Source organism: Conger conger, chromosome 18 (assembly GCF_963514075.1).
Source record: "Conger conger chromosome 18, fConCon1.1, whole genome shotgun sequence".
Classification (NCBI taxonomy): domain Eukaryota; kingdom Metazoa; phylum Chordata; class Actinopteri; order Anguilliformes; family Congridae; genus Conger; species Conger conger.
The window spans coordinates 8,492,358-8,508,023 of record NC_083777.1 but is presented as its reverse complement, the minus strand read 5'-3'; the positions used below and the strand labels follow the sequence as shown (position 1 = coordinate 8,508,023).

The 15,666-nt window shown below is 46.5% G+C and overlaps 1 protein-coding gene across 1 annotated transcript in view; it reads right to left on the bottom strand.

The window, feature by feature from the left end:
* Positions 1 to 882: 882 nt before the first annotated feature.
* The window catches only part of LOC133118732 (serine protease HTRA1B-like), a 28,521-nt gene continuing 13,737 nt past the window's right edge, over positions 883 to 15,666 (bottom strand). Inside the window, exons 4-9 of the mRNA XM_061228906.1 lie at positions 6,223 to 6,417; positions 5,396 to 5,428; positions 5,190 to 5,304; positions 4,411 to 4,468; positions 3,011 to 3,106; positions 883 to 1,492 (exon numbers count right to left, since the gene is read on the bottom strand). Of these exons, the coding sequence (XP_061084890.1) occupies positions 1,324 to 1,492; positions 3,011 to 3,106; positions 4,411 to 4,468; positions 5,190 to 5,304; positions 5,396 to 5,428; positions 6,223 to 6,417 (666 nt within the window). The 3' untranslated portion in view covers positions 883 to 1,323. The remainder of the gene's footprint in view (positions 1,493 to 3,010; positions 3,107 to 4,410; positions 4,469 to 5,189; positions 5,305 to 5,395; positions 5,429 to 6,222; positions 6,418 to 15,666) is intronic.

Here is a 15,666-nt window from a genome sequence, read left to right as displayed (position 1 = left end):
GGATTTGCTTTTGTACAAGTGTGCTTTATAAAAATACAACCCTATGCGGACAGGCTATCAAGTCTCCTTGAAGCACCATAAACACGACAGGTACATTGGATAGGACCCTGAACTTTTCTGGGAAGATATGCAACCATGAAATCTCATTCCAGGGGTGTCAACTATTTAAGAGTAAGGCTAAATTAGTCTTCCCCCTCCCTTCTAGGGCTAAATTAGTGTTTAATCATTTATCTTGGATGTTAGGATGATAGATACTGTAGATATCATATTGCGGGGCATATTTAATCTATATTTATATATGACAATACATCTATTCTTTTTGTTGACACTGTCTGGCTATATTAGTGTCATGGTGTGTCTGAGGTAAAATGGCCGCATAGCCCTTTAAGTTACAGCATGCAACTTATTGAGTGCACCTGTGTGTGTGTGTGCGCATGTGTGTCTACGCGTGCATGTGTGACTGTGTGCATGTGTGTGTGTCTACATGTGCATGTGTGAGTGTGTGTCTACGTGTGCATGTGTATGAGTGTGCGTCTATGTATGCATGTGTGTGAGAGTGTATGTGTATATGTGTGTGAATGTGTGTCTGTGTGCATGTGTGTCTGTGTACGTGTGTGTGTGTGTATACCTCCAAGTCTGGTTTAGAGAACTGGACTTCAGAAGCCAGCACAAATCTCTACTGTGATTTACAGAGATACAGCTGTTACAGAGATGCACTGGGTGCTGCAAACTGCAATATTCTCACAATATCCTACTTAAAGTGTGTGTGTGTGTGTGCGCGCGCGCGCGAGTGCAATTCTACAGACCTGTGCATTAAAGTGAGGTTTATCAACACATAGCTCCTTTTCCAGCGAGGCTAAATGATGATATCCCAAGCAGACATAAACACAAATTGTTTATTTGGCATCTTGTAAATCCTCAAGGAAATCATAACAACAACATCAAAAAAAGAAAGTTTAAAAAAGGCATTCAAAACTTTTTTAAGAAGTACAGTATAAAAACAAACAGACAAAACAGAAGAAGACAAATTAACACTGGTCATTGGCTTGAGTTTAACAGTAGTAACATCTTTTCCAAGCATACATTTAAAAAAAGAGAGAAAGATGTTTATAGCTCAGGGACGAGAGTTGTGTCTGGGGATGATTCGCACACTGTCCGTTCCTGCACCGCCGTAAACCAGCAGCTTCCAGAGACGCCACTGGTTACAGATTCTGCTGAGTAGAAGTGGGCAGGGCTCCAGTCACCCAGCTAAGGTCCATGCGGAGGCACTGAAACCCAGGTCCGGGAAAGTGAAGGCGGAGGTCGAGGGTCGAGGGTCAAGGTTCAGGGGTCGATCTCCTCCGGAATGATGGTGAGGATGGCGTCCTCGTTTCCCCGCCGCACCACCAGACGCAGGGTGGCGTCCCGCTTGATGGCGTTGCTGACGTCCCCGGCGGAGGAGATGCGCTGGCCGTTGATGCTGATGATGACGTCGTGCTCCTTCAGAGCTCCGCTGTGTGGGGGGGGGGAGGGGAGGGGTTATCAGCCTGCAGCCATGCGTCACGTGTCACTTTGAGCAGCCGTGTCCTCTGAGCTTCTGAAACGCGCTGCGCGTGAGGGCAGCAGTACCGAGTAAAGGCTGAGGAAACTGACCTGGGTCAAATACTTCGGATTCAAATACTTTTCTGTGCTCGACTGATGCCTGGTGCGGTTGAGCCAACCAAGAACACCAAAAGGCAGGGCTTGCACTTTCATTTCATAGGTTCCAATACACCAGACAAGCTCAGTAAAGTATAGATAAGTATTTGTATCCAAAACAATGTGACCCAGGTCTGCAACTGAGAGCATAAAGATGCCATACCTACACATGGGTAAAGAAGATACGGAAAGTAGAGAAGGAAAATGTCTGATCTGACATTTAATTTTCAAGTTTTTATACTCCCAAAGTAGTTGAAGGCCTTTATCTACATCAAAGCAACAGCAAAACTGCACAGTAATTCAGTCTATTGTCACAGTTGTATCACCGGCACATGGAACCACACACACTTCCCTGTTCTCTGCGAAAGATGGGTACCCGCTAATAAACCGCAGTACCCATCTTTCCCTGGGGCAGGCGTGGCTCATGTTACCGTGGTTACCCACAGAAGCACGGCCCTCATTCTGATGCATCACAAGCTGGAGATGACATGGCTCAGGCAGTGAGAGCAGTCGTCTGGCAGTCGGCGGGTTGCCGGTGTTGAAGTGTCCCTGAGCAAGACACCTAACCCCCAAATGCTCCTGACGAGCTGGTCGGGGCCTTGCATGGCAGCCAATCGCCGTTGGTGTGTTAGTGTGTGTATGAATGGGTGAATGGAGAAGCATCAATTGTACAGGGCTTTGGATAAAGGCGCTATATAAATGCCTGCCATTTTGGAGAAGGCGGTGGCAGAAAAGGCAGATGGCCACGCTTCACAGGGGTGGACAGGCAAGCCTGAGACAAGGGCCTGGATTCTATAAGGGATTACACGACTGCTCTGAGGGTGACACATTAGGGGATCAAACTTACACCCTCGTGGGGAATTCATAAACAGTCAGCCACCCTACAGATGCCACCACATGTCTGGCCTTTCAGCCTGAGTTCAGTCCTGAGTTCTTACCTAAATGCAAATGCCAGTTTTATTTTTTTACAGTACAGAGTAGAATAATCACCAAAATTAACAAACTTTTTCTGTAGGAAAAACTTGCACAACTTGCACATATCTGATACATATTATTATTAGTAGTAAGTAGTTTCCTTTCACAAGCACTGTGTGGCAAGTCCAGTAATCACTAAACTAACTATCCAAAACTAGAGTTGGGAAAAGAGAACTTGTATTTGCATTGCATTTTAAAATAAATATATAATACGGACAAATTTTGGATTGAAGCCAGGCCAATTCCTCAGGCAGCCCGAGACATTGCAGCCAGAGAGCAGCTCAGACGCCCTCCAGAGCCACCCGTGGGTGTGTGAAGGCAGGCTTGGGCAGAACGGGGCTCTGGTCCGGGTACTCACGTGGCTGCTGGGGTTTTGGGGATGACCTCGATGACGTAGGCACCGGAGGTAATGTCAGGGAAGTCCTTCTGCCTCAGCTTCAGCTCCTTAGCGAGTCTGCGGGCGAGAGATGAGGTGGAACTCACACACCGAGCATGGCTCGAGCCCATTTCAACTCAGACCAATCAGCCCGAAATTCAGTTCACCGAATGAGATAAACTGAGACGGGTCAGTGGGGGTTGGACCCAAAATGCACGACTCAGAAACAATAGTTAGATAAAGTCCCGTCAGGGCTTTATTCGGGACGAATCCCAGGAGCGTAGTCAAAACAAGCAAAGTCCATACACGTAGATCCAGCCAAACAAACAATAAACAAACAAAAAGCACGGTGCCGAGGGAAGAGGCAAACTCGTAGTTGGTAGACGTGCAGGGAGGTCCGGTTGCAGGAGAGCTGTCAGCGGGGCTGAAGTACAGGCGGACGGCAGGCAGAGTCGTAGTCGAGGGCGATGAAACAATCAGCGAGGCAAAGGTACAAAAACGGTAGGCGAGGACGTGGTCAAAAACATGCGATGGTCAACGAAACGGAAATCAAAAATCAGTGGTCGGTAAACAGGCGTGGATCTTAAAGTGTAATCAATGACAGTAATGCTCAAGCGTTGCTTTGACGTACAAGAGGCAGACAATTTTGCAAAGAACAGAAGTGCGACTGGGCTATAAATGCAGGTGTAGACAGGTGTAGACAATTAGTTAGAGAGCAGCAAGGGAATGGAAAACAGGTGCGATGGATGACAAGTTTAACAAGGTAATTTAGTAATCGTTAGTAATAAACCTATCCTGCCCTAGCATTAGTAAATTAGTAAATGACATGCACGAGAAACGTAAGGTAACATGAACACATGATTAGTTTGTTAGTTTTACCCAATCCTGATCTAGCGTTAGTAGTTTTAGTAAATAGACAAATAGAAACAATTAGGGTGTGAATGACAGAAAGAGAGAGAGAGAAACCCGGAACGCAAGGTTTGCGGAAAGACATGTAAAAGTGTATGTATAAACAATGACCACTCTGCGTAACAATAAACATAAATCAAAACATAACACTAAACGAACAAAGACGATAACCACTCAACATAACAAGGTAAAATAATCGTAACGAAACATAACTAGACATGACAAGAAAATAAATCGTAACAAGAAACAAGCTAAACAACATGACGAACCTAGACTAACATAATACATGATAAGACAATACGTGACTAAGACAAAATGAATAAACATAAAACATGGCAAGACAGACCTGAAACGTGACATAAACTCATAGAACCTTACACCATTTTTAGAATTCATTTCCTTGGGAGTATTACTGTCTTACAACATTCTGAGGGTTTGCTGCACAGCAAAGGATGCTGGGATTGATGACTTACGCTGGAGTGAGCGTCATCATCCTCACGCCAATGTACTTTTTCTTAAGCACCACCGTCCCTGCAAACAAGAGACAGGCTCCAGTGAAGTGTCACTCTAAGGAAGCTTGAGCCAATAAAGCAGCTCTAACCAACTCCTAACTTTTATAAGATCACCCCGGATAAACTGTGGAGAATACAGAGCTGATAGAGCCAAGGATAGAATGGGTATGGAATGGAGGTATGGACGGAGGTATGGAATGGGCAGAGCACAGATGGAGGTATGGAATGGGTAGAGCACAGATGGAGGTATGGAATGGGTAGAGCACAGATGGAGGTATGGAATGGGTAGAGCACAGATGGAGGTATGGAATGGGTAGAGTACAGATGGAGGTTTGGAATGGGTAGAGCACAGATGGAGGTATGGAATGGGTAGAGTACAGATGGAGGTATGGAATGGGTAGAGCACAGATGGAGGTTTGGAATGGGTAGAGCACAGATGGAGGTTTGGAATGGGTAGAGCACAGATGGAGGTATAGAATGGGTAGAGCACAGATGGAGGTATGGAATGGGTAGAGCACAGATGGAGGTTTGGAATGGGTAGAGCACAGATGGAGGTATAGAATGGGTAGAGCACAGATGGAGGTATGGAATGGGTAGAGCACAGATGGAGGTATGGAATGGGTAGAGCACAGATGGAGGTTTGGAATGGGTAGAGCACAGATGGAGGTTTGGAATGGGTAGAGCACAGATGGAGGTATAGAATGGGCAGAGCACAGATGGAGGTATGGCTCTAACCTCACCTTTAGTCAGTCGGTCGTGCGACTCGGCCAGGAACTGGCGGATCTTGTCGGAGGGGATGGCGAAGGAGATGCCAGCGGTCACTTTCAGAGTGTTGATGCCGATCACCTCCCCGTCCTGTGACAGAAAGCCCCGCATCAGTGCCCATACACACCTCCATGTACACGCACGCTCACACGTAAATAACCAGGAAAAACAGGGTTCTTACCAGGTTAACCAGGGGCCCTCCTGAGTTTCCATACTGCAGGGAGAAGACAAATGAAATCAGATAGGCTCAGAGTTACTGTTAACAGCTCAGCTGAGAGATAGAAAGTGGCTGTAAATTCCTTGAGGTTCTGTGCAGGCATGTCACTGAGAACAGGAGCCAAAACATCTTCACACAGCGCTGATAGGGATCGATGTTTGAGAGGAAAAACAAGGGAGTGAAAGAGAGTGAGAGAGAGAGAATGAGAAACAGAGAGAAAGAGAGGGGAACAGAGAAAGAGACAGAGAGAGAGAGTTAGAGAGAGACAGACAGAGTGAGAGAGAGAGGGAGACAGGGAGACAGACTACACAGAGAGCAACACTTTCTCATGTGGAAATTACCAGGACAAAGTAAAAGAAAAATATGCCCCCAATTTGAAACCTTAAATGCCCACCAAAAGCTCTCTCATTTATTAGGAGAACACAAAAAAAATCAAACTTTCAGCAAATTACGTCACAGCATGCCATACACAGAGTGACAACCGGTGAGCCTATTTTGGTAGACCTATTGTCTGTAAAATGTTTTAGTGGTTAAGGTACATGACAGGGACACGCAAGGTCGTGGTTCGATCCCTGGTGTAGCCACAATAAGCCACAATAAGATCCGCACAGCCGTTGGGCCCTTAAGCAAGGCCCTTAACCCTGCATTGCTCCAGGGGAGGATTGTCTCCTGCTTAGTCTAATCACCTGTACATCGCTCTGGATAAGAGCATCTGCCCGATGCCATAAATAAATAATAAATGAAATGCCAGTAAAGCGCTTTGCACGTGAATGTGAGCGAGGGAGACTGACGTTGATGATGGCGTCGGTCTGGATGTAGTCCATGTCGGAGTTGCGCAGGCCCAGCTCCTTGCCCCCGCGCTGGGTGGTGCTGACGATGCCGGTGGTGACGGTGTTCTGCAGGGAGAAGGGGCTTCCGATGGCCACCACGAACTCGCCCGGCCGCAGGTCCGCCGAACGCCCCAGGAGCAGCACCGGGAGCTTGGTCTGAGGAGACAGGGACGGGGCGTGATGGTCTGACGCCACGCTAGGCTAGCGTGCCTGAGCGCTCTCCTCCTACACGCTTCACACAGCAGTCACCCTGTCTTCTAACAACGTTTCATTCTCAAAATGTTAAATACCATTAGCTCAGTGGGGGCGACATTAGCTCAGCTGGTAAGAACAGTCATCTGGCAGTCGAAAGGGTTGCCGGTTCGATCCCACCCTGGGTGTGTTGAAGTGTCCCTGAGCAAGACGCCTAACCCCCAAATGCTCCTGACGAGCTGGTTGGTGACTTGCATGGTAGCCAATCGCCGTTGGAGTGTGTGTGAGCGTGTGTATGAATGGGTGAATGAGAAGCATCAATTGTACAGCGCTTTGGATAAAGGTGCTATATAAATTCCAACCATTTACCATTTACCGTGTAAACTTATAAACAGGAGGCGCAGTATGTTGCTAGTTGATGGAAGCCTGGGAGAGCCAGTAAAAATGTGTGAGGAACGCCTGATGTAGCTTTTTCTACTCACATCCTCACTCTCCTTTCCCTGTCAATCCCTAGCCCCCTGACCAGTCAGATCTGACCTACACCCCTGCACCCCCAACACACCTCATTGCATTACCAGATCATTTTTTATGAATACATAAGGAGGAAAACAGGCCAGCCTAGGCTCGCCATTACGGTATGAGGCACAGGGTGTCCCACACTGCCTTAAGCCTGGAGAGGAACACCCTGAACACATTCTGTCTCTATCACATGACCCGGCTAGCCGTTCCACACATCGACAGCTCTCTGTGTAACTAATTACTTGCTGATAACCCTGGAGACCTTTAGCTAATGCCCACCTATGCCCCTTTGTTCTCCAAGCAAAACTGCCTCAACATTTTTGCTAACTCCTTTCGAGAATGCAAACTACTGCCAAGTCTTTTTTTTTTTTTTTCATTGAGCACATTCTATTTTTGTTTCACCCATAAAATACTCCTGAAAGAATGGTAACAATGTCAGCTTACAGAAATAGACCTCTTTAAGCACAGAAGTGGCACATATCCGTGAAAAGCCTTGCAGGATATATTGTAGAGTAGACAGGATGTTTTATAATGTGATATTTAAACCGTCATTGTGATGCAATATTGATGAGTGGCACACAGAAAAATACAGATTCCCATATTGTCTTGGCACTGACCATTTCCCTCAAAGCCATAGTTAGCAGCAGAGCCTCCAGCGACATTAGACGATGTTATATATGACACGGTATAAATAGAGTTACAGCAGATATGTAGCACCAGTGAGACCAGCTAATGAGACACGGATACATGCAGAACAAGAATCCCGCTTCAGTAACACAGCATACACACATACACACAAACATGCATGCACAAACATGCACGCATACTGTACACTTGTGCATGCACACACATGTACACACAAACATCACGCACACACATGCACGCACACACAGACGCATACTGTACACTTGTGCATGCGCACACAGGTACACACGAACATGCAGCATACTGTACACTTGTGCAAGCACACACACACGTACACACAAACATGCACACACACATGCACGCATACTGTGCACTTGTGCATGCACACACACGTACATACAAACATGCACACACACACATGCATGCATACTGTACACTTGTTAATGAAATGCACATGCACGTACACATGTATTTATGCAAGCACACAGACACACATGCACACACACATGCACACATACATACTGGCCAGATTTATGGTTGGTCACCATAAAACTTTTTGTGGACAACACTCTGTGAAGCAATATCTGACAGGTATACTAATTCTACCTAAAGGGTATATTGTACGTTTCTTAATGATACACTGAGTGTTTGTGAGAAGAAAAATACAAATGGACGTACGTTAATAGAGGTGACATAATTTCCTGTGTAGTGGCTCAAGTGAGCAGGTCTGAGGTTGTATGTCCTGGGGAAGCTATGACAGAAGCCACCCAAACACGAGCAAAAACACCACAGCGCCCCCTCCTGGGCATTACTGGCAGACCAAGCTGCAGCTAGCATTATTCACCCGTGTCATTTTCATCAAGCGCACACCACCACATGCATGTCCTGATGCTAATGTTGGCTAGCCCATACCCAGAACAACAGTAAGTAAATTAGATAACAAGTCCTCACTATAAGACATACCAGTCACTCACAGGAAGTGACATCACATGAAACCAATGAAAACTACAAGGGCGCAACAGCGTGCAGTCAATACGTGTTCTGTGAATGGACAGAGATTAATCTCACATTGAGCTCCGCTGTTCCGCCAAGATGTAATAAACTAGAGAAACGGAAAGTTAATCACAGGTACGTTATCTCGTAGCACTCTTGCAATGTCTCAGTGAGCCAGTAAGCCAGGCCAATAAGGCAACAGATACAATAAATTCAAAGAGATACAGTTTTTCCTGAGTGAGAGATTGAACCATGGAAAAAGCAGGTCTGACCAGGGCTGGTGGGTTTAGCAGTATCCATGAGGTGTGGTTAATAATAGCAGAAGACAGAAAGAGAGAGGGAGAGGCAGCAGGCGGGCGGGCGGGGGTTTGGGGGTGGGGGGAGGGGATCCTATGGCCTCCTTTTCTTCAGAGGAAGAATTTAGAGCTTAAACAGGAATAGCCGTCCGCTGTCCCTCACTGCTGAGCAGATAAACAGATGGGGAGGGTTCAGAAATGCAACAGACTGAAATTATATTCAAATACATAATATTGTCAAGATATTGCAAAACCGCACAATATATGGGTGAAGATACACATTGCCACTTTCATATATAGGTTTGAAAAATCATACTGCTGCAAAATACGTCTGTCAGAAGTGCATGTATTCACAATGCATTGTGATATATTAAAGGTAGATTAGTCATGAACATTTTTTGAATCTGATTCAATTCTAAAAAGATTCAACTAAGATGGTGGGTAATGATATTCTTACAGATGGATAAACCTCAGCTCAAAAATAATCTCCAGTTTGGGGTGAGATCTCCCTGTCACTGTACGATCCTGTGGAAACATCTGCTCATTAAATAAATGCACAAGCAAGCATGTGGGCTTTTATGAAATTATGGAAATTTTAACTTTCCCAAAAAGCTCCTAATCCACCGCAAGGCTGTCACTGCTCAGAAGTGAACTATACACTGTACCATCAAGAGGAGCTATAGCATCAGTGTATTTAAATATGAAAACCCCCTACCACTTTCTCCCTATATTCTGCCGGCCTTGTGGACAGCATCTCTGTGATGGCACTGATCTGTCTGTAGATTCACTGACTCTAACCACCTTGCTTTCTGTCACTTGCTTTGGCGAGAAGGATCTACTAAATGCCTAAATTGAAAAACATTTGGTGCTTGACCCATTTTAACTATCCACTGAAAGCGAGGTTGTGTGCACAGATAGAGTGGAGAGGTTTAAGCGAATGCCAAGTGGACGTGGAGTCATGGAGGATGTGGAAATGAGCTGACCGCGTCTCTGGCAGACGAGGCCACGGACACATCGCGTCAAAGGGCCCGATTCCAGTCTGGCACTTCCGCCCAGTAACCCCAGTCAGCCGTCACACCGCGGCGTGGAACAAGCTCCCTCCGAGAGATCTTCTCTCCCCACTGCGGACGTGAGTCAGTCCGTATTTTAAGCTCTCTACACCTTCGAAAATCAGCCCAAATCACAACCCTTCACTGAAGACCAGCCCGGAGTCAGTCTGCAGGTAGGTTGAAGATGGACGAAGAGGAGCGGTACTGCACGTTTGTACAGAAACCAAAACTGGAGCAGTCAGAGGTACCACCTCTGAAGAAGGTAGGTAGACACACTGGACATTGTTCCACTGGATCGCTGGGTACCCACTAACCTTCTGGGACACCATCAGCCTTGCCACAAAACCTGTTTAAAAGCCCAGTCGACTACAGGGCCCAAAGCTTCATGACCCAGAAAGCCAGCTGGCTAGAACGCAACGCTGGCTTTTCCCACAATTCCCCTGTGCATTCGGCCACCCTGTCAGACACATGATTCCTGAATGCAGATCCGGGATGTGGGAAAGACAGCCATTTAAGTCACAAACAGTTGCCAATAGCAACATAACGACCCTGTGAAAGAAGTTCATTGTATATTTTATTATTATCCAAGGAGCAAAATAAACCAAACGACGTAAAATGAAAATGTAGTGGGAGTAGTGGAAAGAACTGGTACTGTGTTTGTCCACTGTAAAGGGGTTCTGCCCACTGTACAGCAGTGACTCTGCCTGACACACAGCACAAAAGGGAAAAAATCTTTTGTGCTCAAAAATCAGTTGGACTCAAAAATTCTATTTTCGAATAAGGAAATCGTCCTTTCTTTCAAGGAAAGTGACATAAGCATCAGATTTAACAGCCTCACTATTTTTGACAGGCTGACCTACAGTAGTGGACATCTTGCAGTTGTGTGCTATAACTGCACACCATGTACACAGATGAACTTGATCCTCAGGGTTTCGCATGATCCCCTGCGGATAAGCCAGGTCAGAGGGAGACATGCTCAGACCTGCGTAGACGGAAACTCTCCTACTCAATTTCCTCTGCCCGCAGGAATGATTTTCCTCCTAACGGAGAGGAGGGGAGAGGAGGGGAGAGTGAGTGCGGAGGCGTGCTTTAGGACCGTAACATACGGTCCGCAGTAAGCGAACAACCAAAAATATTCCCCTTCTTTCTGTATCATTTTCCATAACCACATGACTAAACTGTACCCTATACTGGCGAGACACGGAATGCCGATGGAATCAAAGCCATGTACCCTACATTTCAGTTTAAGTGGTTAGGATTTTTTCTTCTTCTGCAAAATGACTAACAGCCGCCTGGTTAATAGGCCAAGTCTGAAAGAGGAGAAAGGAGGGACCCTAAAAACTGAAGTCAGGGGAAAAATACGTGTTACATAACATGTGAAAGATCTACTGGAATATTAAATGTCCGCCGGAATTGAGGGTGATACGCGTCTGTCGGAATAACGGATTAGACGTGTGAGGGTGAGATGTGGAACCTGTTAATGAATTCTCTCTGTTTCTGAGGGACGGCTCTCCAGCCGAGCACACAGGCCAGCTTTACGTCGTCTCGAAGAGGGCGCCTGCCAAACGAAATCATAAATGAGCCCTTTAAATCGCATCATTAAGAATGGATATGGAGGATGGAGTACAGGAAGGGAGTGTTGGATTCCGGGTGCACGAGTGCAGTGAGGGGTTTTGTTTACGAGGGTGCCACATGTCCTGGCTCCCTATGTCACCGCTCTGACATGCTTGGACTGAGAGAAATCCAAAGCCCAGCGCCCGTCTCCATTAGAACCCAAGCTGAGGTGTTATTAAAGATCCAAGCTCTGTGTTTGTCATCATAGCCGGTCCTGTAAGTGCCGCTTAACTCTGTTAGCTGGAAATAAACATGAGATTGAGGATCAGGCCCGTCCTGGAGGAGCAGGCCTTTATATCCTGGTTAGGAACTGCAGAGAATTGTATAATCCAAGCTCAAATGAGTGCAGGTCTCTGTGTGTTTCGGGTGACTCCGTTCTGCACAGAAGATGTGAGGCCTTGCCTGACCTCCCACACGCGGGCAAATGTATTCAACAGCAAAGCTGGCCGCTCTAAATACCCCCTCCCCCATCGCCAAAGTGGCTCCAAACACCCTGTTGACTAACCACACCCCTGTCAGCGCGGGCGGAAACAGACTGTGCAAACGATGACACAAGCAGGCCGTCGCGTCTCTGCCGTAACCCAGTTCTCTTCCTCCGCAGAGTGAATGACACATTGTGTCCGGGGGCACTGCTCAGAGAGCACGCGCCCCGAGGGCCACGGCCCGGGTCTGATGAGTCCCGGCCCGCCATGGGGTGAGGTGGCAGGGCTGGGGCCCCTGGGGCTGACGAGAAGACACTTTGACGGGAGACTGCTCGCCTGCCGACATGTCGGGTCAGAACGTCTGACTCTCACTCTCACTTTTTTAATTCCCCCTCTCCACGTCTCTCTCCTCCCTCTCAGTCCCCTGTAGTCGCATTGGAAAAGAGCCGTCTGAACGAGGATGGTGCATGTGACCGGGGAAACTGCTATGTGGCAGGACGTTTGTTTATTTATTTACAGAAATTCAAGTCTCTCTCTTTCTCTCTCTGTAGTTGCGTTGCTTGTTTTGTCTGGATGTTCCTCTGTGGTTTATTTTATTTAGTTTTATTCTATTTTATTTCGTCTTTTATTTTATTTGGTTCCGTGTGCACGCGTGGGTGTGCGATTGAGTGGGTATATGGATAATTTGAAGGTATAGGTCTCATTTATTTTCTATGTTCTGTGCAATAAAGGAGATCTAAAAGTCAAACAGTCTCTCTGTCTCTCCCTCATTCTGTCTCCCTCGTCACTGGTCTGGATTGTGACTGGTGATCGCGGCTCTGTTCTGGTGGTAGTTCTGGAACGGGGAACATGGAAAACATCTCTCAGGCGGGCGCAGACAGGAACTGGCACAGCCAGGTCAGCAGCTGGCCGGACCGCTCTGTTTGTGGCGGGCGCTCGGAGCCACAGTGGAAGGCTTTATTTCCCGCGATGCTCGACGCTGTTTTTTTCCACAGAGCTCATCTGACAGCTGAACACGTGGAACATTCTGTCCCACGGGGTCTACAGAGAGAGTCCCCCACCAACGTCACACCGTATGACACCGTCAGCTGTCTGTTGCTGATACGCTACATTCGAAACAATACCGATAAGTTCTATAACTGGTAAATTTCTTTATGTAACTGTGGGTCAGAATTACAGCAAGACTACACCAGAACTACATCCTCAACACTCTGTAAAATGACATTCAAGAGATTAAACTGGCTGAAGACCCTCCCCCTCCCACTCTTTTTTGTCTGCCACCTCGCTCTTGGAGGGCCACTTCTTTTAAAAAAAAAGAACACAGCTAAACTTGTTAACCTTTCCTTGTTAAGCTTGTTAACCTATCGAGTGACTTAAAAAGAACACATCTAGGCCAGGACTGGAATCCTGTGCTCCATACAGACAACAAAAATATCAGACAGATGTGTGAATTATTTTTATAATGCCGTTAGTATACACTGTTACCTTCCTGTCAAGCCTGTCCTGAAAGAGATTTTTAATCTCAATGTGACTGATCAAATGAAGGTTACATAAAAACATCAATATTCTCAATATTGACAAGCTTGCAGTACTTAATCTAACCCAGCTACTTCTCAGCCGTCGTCATAATCTTCCCATATGTTTTTCTTTTTTAAAATAACATCCCTGTTTTGCCACTTGGGAAATGAATGCCCTACTTATTACAGATCTAACATCTAATGATGACAGTTGTGTTGGCGAGCTGTCCAACACCGCACCACAGTGTGGGCCACATCAAACACACCGACCACAACAGCGGAACGAACCAGAACACTGACCCAGACCAGCTGGTGTGGGGCGACGGTCTTTATCTTCACATTTCTCGTGGTCTTCCACATTTAACAGGCCTCTTACTGTACGGCACACTTTCACCACAAAACCCTACATTGTCAGTATTGCCAGTGCGTAGAGAAAGCCTGGAGATGTGTATGAGCAAGCAGCTACACTAGCAATGTTTCCAGTCTGGTGCTTAAATGGTCACGGCTTCAGTTGAAGGAAAGCGCATTTTATAGCATACAGTATGTTACAGTAAGTACAGACTGTGAGAAATGAACAGATTTTCAATGGCCAGCTTTGATGTCCAATGGTATTAATAACATTGTCGATCACTACCAAAATATGTGATAGAAGCAGTTTTAAAGGCCCAGTGCATTAGAATTCATGCAGAAACTGGCCATTATTTACATTTGTTTTGCGAATGACTTCGGGTGAAATGATTTACACAGATTCCCCTGTCTGGCAATGCTCTTCACTGTAATGAACGGCTAACAGTGGCGTCAAGCTGGCCGCAGGCCTCCAGCTCTGCTCAGGCACTTTGTAGAAAGCCTGTATATTTATACACAGGAAAATAAACCCTAAGTACTAATCTATTGGTGAAATATCAGAGTCAGTCTAAAAACATGTGAACGGGATACCATTGATGTGGGAAAATATCAGAGCCAGTTTAAAAACACACGAACAGGATATCACTGATGTGGGAAAATGGTAAACTCTCTGAAATTAGCTTAATTCTAATAATCATGTGTTCCATCATAATCTATAAATAGAATTGTTAGATCATAAAAGTCCTGGACCTGCAAGTCTGTACCTTTTGGATTTAGACTGCAGAGGCCCACTGTGTTCTGAGCTCATTTCCTCTGCATTCCTGCCTTTTCCTCTCACCATAAAATGTACTTTTTATCAGCTATTCTGAAATGTGGAATTAAGTGTCTTTTTGAACTGAATGCAAAAATAAATCCAAAGCATTCACAAGATGCCCAGAGAAACTTAAGTGTATTTTTATAGGCTATCCGTCTATAGAGCTGAATATGTACCGCAGCCTTTCAGGTTAAGCTTGTGTGACGGCAGAGCCACACCTTAGAACTGAACCTAACCTCTGTTACATGCTCAATTCCTGAACGATTATACTACATCGCCACCCATTCGGATAAAACAGTAACCGATCAAAAATGCATCCACGCCACACAAGTCCCAACAAAATCCCGAAAATATTATAAAACGTAATTAGGTCAGCTATCTACAGTAATCACTGATGAATGTATACCCATCCATCATAAAATCCATGAACTATACAGCCTCACCACACCCTCTTATCACCCCGAGGAGAAAGCAGGCAGCGGGGCACTGACTCGCTCGAACGCCGTGACTCACCAGACGCGCGAGTTAGTCAGCGTCGCGAGGCGACTCCAGCAGAAACATCGGCCTCCAGCGCGCAGCCAGAACCGACACTTTCCCTCTGCCCTTCGGCTCACGGAACGGGGAGAGGACACGCTACGCGACCGAGTCTGTATTGGGTCCCGTGCAGCTGAAAACCAGACAGGCCGTTTCACGGCGTGAACGCAGTACTGGCCTCAGCGCAGACGGAACCCCTCTTCACCTCATCGGTAATGAGGTCTGCGCGTTTCTGCCGTTTGGCTGAAGGCATCTGCACTTGCCCCTTGTGTCTCTGGGTGGACCTGCTACAGACCGGTGGACCGACCACGCACTTCGGCCCTCCAGAAATTGGCCTGTTGCTTGTGTAAAAATGTATTTCACAGAGTTTGAAATGTGTCGATGAGAGTGCCAGAAGGCTGCAGAGGTACTGGTATTGATCCACTTTCTCCATGCTAAGGCAGGGGAGCCTATAAGTACACTGGG